We start from the raw sequence: 10,208 nt of genomic DNA, 5'->3' as shown, positions 1-10,208 counted from the left end.
TTCTTTAGGTGAAGTTATTTCCAAAAGTTGCTAAGCATCTTACAGGACTCCGTCGTGGCGCGAATAAGACCACGCCTCCTGAGATTTTCCCGCGAACTTCCACAGTGCGTAAGCTGTAGCAGATCACTTCCCTCTCATTTACTCAACCCAGAGTAGTGTGAGCTACCTAGTTAGAAGAGCAACACCACAATGCGCCCTAAGGTATGTAATCTTTACTAATTTTTTTTTCTTCAGTTTCAGTTAAAGCACATTGTTTGTTTTTCACGCTCCTATAATTTGGGACTGTTTTTTTTGTAAATCAGAAAAGAGTTAATTCATGTTCGTGCATTGATGAAAACGTGCAAAATTGTTAGAATTTAGACTGCATGTTAAACACTTGCTTTGTTAAAACAGTATTGCTTGCAGAACTGCATGGTGTGGTTGTTCAATGAATTGCACGCATTAAACAACCAAATCACAAGCCGCGATAAATCACGGCCTGTTTAAAGGTGTTCGAGTTTATTGAAGTTTGCATGATCTTAGGATCTGATATACTTGATTTCACTTAGAATCCAAATATTAAACAAACTCGTGGCCGTATATGTATCGTGGCCAACAATCTAGCTTTCTGCAAAGGGCAAACTCCATAGTTCCCGTGTGTTCAACAACCCCCCTTTGATTCTTTCCCGCCACAGCGTCAGCAGGCCCCGCCCCCCTCTACCAGAATGAACCTGAGGAGTTACCGGAACTCGTCCTTGGTCCCCATGGAGACCTCATCCTCAGAGGACAGCTGTGACAGCTTCGCTTCTGATGGCTTTGCACCAATGGTAGCTAAATTAATGATGTATATTTTAAAGCATGTATTTATTTCTGGACTTTTTTTGTTCAAAAGTAAACTTTTTCAGATCACTCTCTTTCACAGCAGTACTCAGGTTCAGTAGTGAATACTCATGTCTCAAATGAACACCGATCTTGAATGTAGGTCCATGTTGAGTAACAGATATGATTACTTAAGCAGGACCGAGTTATTCATCACGTTACTGTGAGGCCGTTTTGAGTAGGACTACTTTGGGGGAATTCATTGGTTTGCTCTGGTGATTACTTGCCAGATTGAAGAAACTGGGTGTTAAATGTTCAAACAGGATTAAAGTAATTTCAAAAAAACTTCAAGCTTTGTGTGTGTGATATGATCCTTCTCGGACAAAATGAAACCAGTTTTTAGTGCTCTAAGTAGAACAGACTTTAACATGTAGATTTCCCTCACAGAAAAGACCTCTTAGACCGACGAGAAGCTCCGCTCGGCAGGCAAAACTCTTAGAAACTCCTCCTGTGTCAGAGGAGGAAGGCTGCAGCGGTTTTGAGGAAAGCGACTTTAATAATGAGATGAGCACCATGGTGAGTGGCAATAAGATTACTTTTACTGTTAATCACACACCGTAGTGGAGTTTTCAGTTTCTGTTTGCTGTTCATTCATTTCTCCCCCCCCCATTCCTTCAACGTTTTGTGCTTCTTTCAGAAAATGGATTCCGACTCTGATTCAGAACCCCCCAGAAAAACTCGCCGCTCCTTCACTCTTCGAGTGGCCATGAAGTTCCCTGCTAAAAATGCCTCTCCAAAGAAATCCCCAAGTCCTAAGCCTGCTCCTAAACCCAAAGACCCAGAATTAGATTCTGAAGAAGAGGACTTTATTGCAAAGAGGGCACTGAATATTAAAGAAAACAAAGCGATGGTAAGAGTTTGTGAAGACGCTTCAATCAACCTTTGATTAAGTCATTATGAGTAGCAGACAATTTCTCTCAAATGGTCTATTGAGACCTTTTTAAAATGGTCACATGCAAACACTGCTGTGAAATGTTGATCAAAGTTTATAAAACTTATGATGCCCTTGCCAACACATACAAACTTAAAGAATTATTGCTTTTGTCTTACAGCTGGCTAAACTAATGGCAGAGTTAAACAAAGTCCCTGGAATTTTCCCTAAGAAGACATCTGCTGCGGGCAATACAGTGAGTAAAATAAAATTTACCACTTATAATGAATTTTTAGATTAATTTTGTATTTGGCTGACTTTTTTTTTTCTCTTTTCTCCCCTCCCCCACTTTTAGCCTACCCGTGTGCCCCGACGCTCTTTGGGAACCCCTGAAACCCGCAGGCAGAATCCGGAGCGTTTGTCAAGGATTCGCACACGTTCCCGCTCACTGGTGGATGGCCCTCCCTCTCCCCCTCCTGGAGAAGAGTCTGAGGACAAGTTCAGTCTGGTGCGCAGGACCAGAGATGACGACGATGATGATTATACACCGGTGAGACTTTATCAGAATTGTTATTGCATAACATTCTGATTTTGTTTTTCTCAGTTTAATCAATATTTGATTTAAAATCTAGGAGCCACGGCGCCGGCGCACATACAATGGTGTTCTTGCTATCCCTCACGTGGTAAGACCTGTGGAGGAGATCACTCAGGATGAGTTGGACAATATTTGCACTAATGCCAGAGAGAAGATCTACAATCGTGCCACCGTGAGTTGTGCTTATGTTTCGAGCTTAAATATACCCATACACCACAGTTCATTTGACCTCTTCCTGACTTTTGAGGACTTTGGTCATGCTGTCAGTAGCTGCACTGAGTAAATACTGGGAAAACTGTTCTGAAATTCGGTTTGTTTCATAGGGCAGCACCTGTCACCAGTGTCGTCAGAAGACGATCGACACGAAGACTAATTGCCGCAACCCTGAGTGTGTTGGAGTCAGGGGTCAGTTTTGTGGCCCCTGTTTGCGTAACCGCTATGGAGAGGAGGTTCATGATGCACTTTTGGACCCGGTATGTACATGCTTGCACTGAACAGTTCTTGCATGTAAAAGTTTTAATGTAACATTTGAAGCTCCTCTGTTTAACATGTAACTCGTACTACTACCACTTCTATAAGCAGTTTCTCACTTGTATAAAGAAATGTATGCATATATTAAGAGTTTTTTTTCCTCCAGGAGTGGCAATGCCCTCCATGCAGAGGCATTTGTAACTGCAGCTTCTGCAGGGCCAGAGAGGGGCGCTGTGCTACAGGTGTGCTTGTCTACCTGGCTAAATACCATGGCTATGACAATGTCCATGCTTACCTGAACAGGTAATGACTTTTATTTGGTTAAGGCCTTTATTATGCACATTACCCACACATAATTTCAAGAAGACAGTTGCAGTGCAGCTCAAATGTTGATTGCAGTTTATGGAATTGTGCCCCCCCCCCCTTTGTTCTGCAGCCTGAAGAAGGAGCTAGAAGAGAGTGAGTGAAAATGCTGATCCTGCTGACTTTTAATCTGTGGCCTGTTTTCGTCTTTTGGTTCTCTTGATATGTTTTAGAATTTGCTTTATGGTCCTTATACATTTTAATGCAAGTTTGTGCCTTATGAGTAGACAGGTGTTAATGGACTACCTGAGGTGTTCATTTACATTGTTTTAAATGTAACGTCGCTCATTGTTGATTGTAGTGCTCTGTTGCACTGTAAATTTGCCTCTGATGCCTTTTAAGCTGTTGGGAAACTAAACTAATGCTAATAACTCAAAATGTAGCAGAATATTGTTTCTCTTGTTAAGCCTAGCACAATTTCTCCAACCAATAAAAGCTGCTTTTATTTTTTAAACCAGAGCTTGTGGAGTGCATTTATTTATTTATTTTTTGCTTCTCTTCTCTATTTGGAGTGTTTAAACTCTAATGGAAGTTTATGAGCTTTATTCCACGTCCCTTGCAGGCAGAGTGCTTCATCTTCCCACTTGTCCTGCTTTTACTAGAGCGCACTGATGTACTGCATCGCTTTCTCTGATCCTTCATTAGAGAGCTGCCACTAATGGTGTGGAAATAATTAGCAGACTCTAATGGGAAATTTTATACCTGTAAATCATTTCCCTAGCATATTTGCCTCTCGCTCTTTCTTTCTCCCTCTTCCTGTAACATTGTCATTTATATGACAGAATGTGGTGTTGGTGTGAAACTAAGTAGTTTTTTTTTTTTTTAACACTGAACTTCATTTTCTCACCAGGCATGTTTATTCATGCTGGAGGCCTAGACTGGCTTGGAGAGCCTCAATCCCAGTGGGTTTGATTCAGAGTGATCCCACGTCATTTTTTTAAAGAATATCCAATGTGTTTTATTTCCCAGTGTGACTGCTCGATTCTGCAGGAAACCAATGCTTCAAAAAAACTATTTTAATTTGCATAATAAAGATGCACTTGAAAAATACTGGCATTAAATACCAAACGATCATCCACTTTAGGGCGATGAATATTTAGGGAAATAATTGTTTACGACGCTCGAGCATTGAGACGATCTGGCAATCAGGCTATGAAATACAATATTTATTCATTAGAGCGGACTTAATGAGGCCTCGCGGCGCTAATTAAGAAAAGCAGCGTAGCGCTAAATGAGGCTCGCGGAGCGGCGGCAGTCCACACGGTCTTACCTGCATGTGGAGGAAGAGGAGGAGGAGGAGGAGGAGGTCCGAGTCTATTGCTCTCCCGAACCCCACCCGCCGCTCCTGGCGATTTTATGGCGCCATAACGTGTTATCCAACTACTGCTAGTGGTGCTGAGGCTGTTATATTTTAGGTATCATGAGCTTCATCTAAAACCGCCTCCTAACCCTACTAGTCCAAAATCTGGACCCACTAGTCTGAATAAGTAGGCTTATGCTTGCCATTGGTTTTTAAAGCCAATGGTAAACTTAGTGAATACTCATGTATAACCCTATTTTTAGTGAATACTCATGTATAACCCTATTTTTAGTGAATACTCATGTATAACCCTATTTTTAGTGAATACCCATGTATAACCCTATTTTTAGTGAATACTCATGTATAACCCTATTTTTAGTGAATACTCATGTATAACCCTATTTTTAGTGAATACTCATGTATAACCCTATTTTTAGTGAATACTCATGTATAACCCTATTTTTAGTGAATACTCATGTATAACCCTATTTTTAGTGAATACTCATGTATAACCCTATTTTTAGTGAATACTCATGTATAACCCTATTTTTAGTGAATACTCATGTATAACCCTATTTTTAGTGAATACCCATGTATAACCCTATTTTTAGTGAATACCCATGTATAACCCTATTTTTAGTGAATACCCATGTATAACCCTATTTTTAGTGAATACTCATGTATAACCCTATTTTTAGTGAATACTCATGTATAAACCCATTTCTTTATCAAAATGTCAGTCTTATGTTTGTTTTTATAACTATAACAGTAGTTTTCATTAAAAATTTAGAAAAAGCATCTAACATGAAAATCCTCCTTCTCAAAGAATCTAGCTCCTTCATGAACTTTGTTCTGAAGACACCAAGAATGTGCAAGGCTTCACTGAGGATACGGTTTAGAATATAAAATAGGAAAAAAGTTTTTGATTTGTTTAACATGTTTCTTCTTGGTGGCATAATTCTGTTATTTCATAATGTTAATGAATTCATTATTGTAAAGTAATAGTAAACAGGAGCAATATCAGAGTTTTGACTGGTAGTGTAGTGTTTGACATATCCTGCTATATACAGTAGGCCTACCTGCACTAAATTGCTTGTTTTTGAACATTTCCCTTGTAATTTTGCTTAAAACTAACCTGTGTACTTGTTCAGCGAATATGCTGGAACGTCAAGTAACTTGGAATTTACTTTTGTTTTGTTTTCTGGCTTTAATCGTAGACAGTTATGATATTTTTAAAGCATAGAGGATTTTGAGAGAGAGAGAAAGATTTTCAAGACCTTTACTATGAACTCTTAGAGTGTGAATAAACATTAAGACTGTATTTTCTTCCAGTCACAAATAGGCCTGGGTTTACACAGTCAGATCCTTTTCTCATCTTCACAATTTCCGGCTTGGGAAAATTAAGTGCAGTCTTGTTTTGTTCCTGAGGAGGGAGCTCTAATACAGGCATCCCAGGTTATAGTGAGGGTAAATGCACCTGAATGAGAGTGAGGGTACATGGTGCAGCCATTTAAAGGTCTTATTGTCTAAATTGAGGGACACTGGACAGAAGTGTCATGGCTACCAAGGGCGCACCAAGGACACACGGTATTAAAATAACAGTAATTCACACGTAATGCAAACTCCATTAGCAGCTTTACCTCACATTTCAACCTTTGATTAGGTTAAGAAGACTTTATATTTGACTGCATGCCGGGTAGTTATGCAGTGCTGGAGTCCAGCTTGTTTTTCTACTTGGGTGTGTATGTAAAAGAGGATAGTGTAACTGAAACACTGTAATCATGACATCTTTGATTGTATCCTCGGAAATTGCGGTTTATCATGTTATATTAGCCCGTGTATAGTAGTTCACGAGTACACCATGAGACACAGAGCCCCCTAAACATTCTACTTCAGCACCATAAGCATTACATATAGCAAACCTATAATCCTATAATCTTTAAAAGTAAGACTTTTACTCCTTCTGTGAAGTCATTGTCATTTATGCACAACCATGAGAAAATTTTGAAAACTGTTTTGACATGTCATCTGTCATACACTCCTTGGTCAGCTCTTAAAGACAGTGTACTACTTGCAACATATTCTTCTTAGGATTCCTGTAAGCGTTCTCTGTCATTTCTCTGAAGCTAGTCCAGGATACATTAGGCTTGCTTCAGGCTTTGTAACATTGTTTAGTAGACTGAAACAGCTTTTCCTGTAATACATGCTGGCATGTTGCTCAGTCCATTTATCCTTCAGTCTTAACAAGCCCTGACTGATGAGACGCAAACCTCAGCATGATGCTGCTGTCACCCTGCTTCTCTGTAGGGATTATATATAGGACAAAATGCTTCATGTTATGTGTGAGAAACACTTTAACTGCCATGTCTTATATTTGTATACAGTTTATTTTCCCCCCACAATTTTATTGGACATTTCAGGTGCTTTGAGAGTTAGGGCTCTAGCAGAACATTGAGATGGTGATTCTGGCTAACCAGCTGTATAAACAAAATCTGCACTGGATTCAGTGTTGACTTGTGGACAGTTGGTGGTCAGTAATAATATAAGTTAAAACTGACCTCATAGTAGCAACTTCTCATCAGTATTATTTCAACTCCTTCAGCTGTTCGGATCAACAGTTACTTTAGTACACACACAAGGTCATTTTGAAACCTCCGGTCTTGTGCTATTTATATTTAAATTCTAATTCTAATTCTAATTCTAATTCTAATTCTAATTCTAATTCTAATTCTTCTTCTTCTTCTTCTTCTTCTTCTTCTTCTTCTTCTTCTTCTTCTTCTTCTTCTTCTTCTATACTTCATCTTTATAACAGTGGTCAGGTTCTTGATCTTCTGTGTTATTTTTCCCTCTTTTTAAAATTATTGCCTTTATATCTGCTTACTTTTCTTCATTCTTATTTTTCTATTGTTTTTTGTATACATTTAACTTTTAAAGATGCTTTCTGAATTATTTTTTAAAAGTATATTTTGTTTAATAATTAAAGTTTGTTTTTCTTCATTTCTTTATCAATATTCAAATGATCATGTATTATTACTATTATTTTTTTTTTTTACTAAATTAAGACATCACCAGAAATACTTTCCCCTTTTTCCCCATAAGCTCCATGCACTGTGCTGTCTGTCTCAGCTCTGTGCTTAGAGGTCATGGCACTTTGGACCACAGGAAAAAAAAAAAGAGAGCATATGATATACCCTGCACATCCTGACCAGAGTGTGAAGGGGTCAGGAGGTACTCTAATTGTAGCCCATCCAGGTAGCAGGCTATAATGTGTACATTTAATCTGGTCATAAGAGTGTACTGAGGGAATGAACTGATTTTATTGAGACCATACATTATGAGGAGAGTGTGTGAGAGTCTCTCAGCTGTGATGTGCTGGCTCTCATAAGCTTCATTAGTTTTTACCTCATTAATTTGCTCGCTCATAACCTCACTGGACCCACTAAGAGAATTGTGGTTTGATTCATATAACAAAATTTTATTCGTGTTTTACAGACATATTGGTATGCAAACAGGCAAACAAATTAGATTCAGTTAGAATGTGTACACCAGAGGCCAAACAAAAATATGTCTATAAATTAATTTTCGAATATGTGACATACACCGTTATTTTAAGACAGCAGTTTTTGCCTGTTTCTGTTACGTTAGACTTATAGTGTATATTATAGCACAGCAGGATGACTTTCTTTTCTACCCATTTATTAACAATCATTGTGGTTATATTTTCTCCAGGCTTACTGGGTTTATTTGGTGTTTATTTGTGAATCATGACAGGCAAATTTATTATACAGCAGTTTGTTATTCTCCAAGGATTAACTTGAATCAGTCTAAAATTAGAACTGTAGAAAAGTCTTGGTACATCCAAACATCAGGAGCTTTTCTCATGAATCACAAGCCATAGGGCATGTGTTATGTTGATATTGATATTCTAATAGCCTGTTGTTGTTGTACTGTTGTTGTACCGGTTGCTGTTCCAGCACTGCACAGCGCAAGTTGATTTCCCTAATAAGCTCTCGTCCTTCTAATAGGAAAGACAACCTAATTAGTGATTAGTGAAATCAGAAACAGCGGGTTATAACAAACACCTGTAGAAACTGTTGGCACTGTGGCCACTAAAGGACCAAACTGCATATCCACGGCCTGTATTATTGTAATTAGAAGAAATGGTCCTCTGTCTTATTTATTTATTTATTTGTTAATCTATTTATTTATTTATTCATTCATTCATTCATTCATAAAGCAAAACTCAGTTAAAGTCTTATTCAGCTTTTATTTGCACATTTACCTCATTCATGCTTCTCCTTGAAACAGAATACACTGGGTATTATGTATAACAACTCAGATCGATTTTAGTTGATCTTAGCTTGAAGAATAAGAAGATATCTCTTACCTGGTAGATTCTCCTGAAATAGATGTCAGCATTTACAGTGCCTCCTCCTCTTCCATGGACCATTTATTTAATGCTATACTCTAACCTTGCAATGTCAATCAGTCATGAAAGTACGTCTGCATGATTTCATGCCCTCTTCCAACGAATGCCTTCATTACCTGCACCTCCAGGTTCAAACTCAGACGTCTGCGCTGGTTTGTGTGAGCGTTTAACATGGGCTTTTGATCTAGTCACCTTCACATACAACACGTGTATGGCTGATACAACATCTGTTCAAGCAAAACATCTTGGCTTATGCTCAATTAATTCTGACAAGTTCTTTCCTGGATTATCCAGACTGTAATGCTAATTCGACCTCTACGATATGTGCCTTTTTCTACGCAGTACCTGTTCAGTATATAACCTAACAAAGCATAACATCTAACATTAGAGAAAGCTAAAATAAAAGAGCATGTTTTACATTTATATTTCTGCCATTTGGCACATCTATTTGAAGTGATAATTTTCTGTATATAATGTGTATACAATTTTGTACCATAATGATAGCTCGAATAATTTCTGTATCTCTGTAGGATATATACAAAGATCTAAAATAAATTTAAAACTGGCAAAAATTATATAATAATACCTCAAATGACAGGTCAAGTCTTGTCAACTACATATACACCTAGTATATATCACTAATAATTCCAAATTTATTTAATAGTATGCTTTACCATTTATAACTTTGATAAATTTTATATAATAATTATAATAAACTGGGATTGAAACTTGCTATGAAGGTTTGTGATTCATACAAATATCTAGCGTATTATGCAGGCTTATAAAGCCCTTGTTATCCTGAACATCTGCAAACTTCAACTGCATCACCATTTAGCACACCAGTTAATCTACATGGAATCATGAACACAGTGAACTGATTCAATTCCACCTTGCATTCCCCCCAAATCCCACAAGTAATGTATTGTTTAAAAACCCTAAAATATCCCAAAGCTAAGATAATTTAAATAATACATTAAATTTTGTCCCGGGAAAAAAAATGTAATTGGCAAATAGGAAATTGAACCCTGGAGCTTAGTTCCTTAACCAAACATGCTGTGGTTGGTTAGGCTCTGTCACAGAGGAGACGCCTGACGCACAGATTAATTTTCTCTCTCTGTGGAGTCGGAGGCAAGAAAACAATTAGGTGTCTAAAATGCGTTTCACTGTGTGCCACTTGATACAGCTTTGCTCATAAAAGGGGCAATTGTCTCCAAAGAGGTCAGAGACGGAGATGACTTCAGTGTCTCAGAAAGACGCCGTTGTCATTCGCACCATTCGCTAACATTTCAATTAGGAGTGACAGAGTGGTAATAAACATAAT

At 38.1% G+C, this 10,208-nt stretch overlaps 1 protein-coding gene across 1 annotated transcript; it reads left to right on the top strand.

Annotated features, from left to right (window-relative positions):
* Positions 1 to 48: 48 nt before the first annotated feature.
* cdca7a (cell division cycle associated 7a) lies at positions 49 to 3,612 on the top strand. Its single transcript, XM_058391517.1, has 10 exons — positions 49 to 201; positions 675 to 806; positions 1,246 to 1,374; positions 1,496 to 1,708; positions 1,911 to 1,985; positions 2,085 to 2,279; positions 2,362 to 2,496; positions 2,648 to 2,797; positions 2,962 to 3,098; positions 3,232 to 3,612. The coding sequence occupies exons 1-10, from the start codon at positions 190 to 192 to the stop codon at positions 3,260 to 3,262; spliced, it is 1,209 nt and encodes a 402-aa protein (XP_058247500.1). The 5' UTR covers positions 49 to 189; the 3' UTR covers positions 3,263 to 3,612.
* The last annotated feature ends 6,596 nt before the right edge of the window (positions 3,613 to 10,208 follow it).

This window comes from Hemibagrus wyckioides, linkage group LG06 (assembly GCF_019097595.1).
Source record: "Hemibagrus wyckioides isolate EC202008001 linkage group LG06, SWU_Hwy_1.0, whole genome shotgun sequence".
Taxonomy (NCBI): Eukaryota; Metazoa; Chordata; class Actinopteri; order Siluriformes; family Bagridae; genus Hemibagrus; species Hemibagrus wyckioides.
This window is presented reverse-complemented; position numbering and strand designations above follow the sequence as displayed.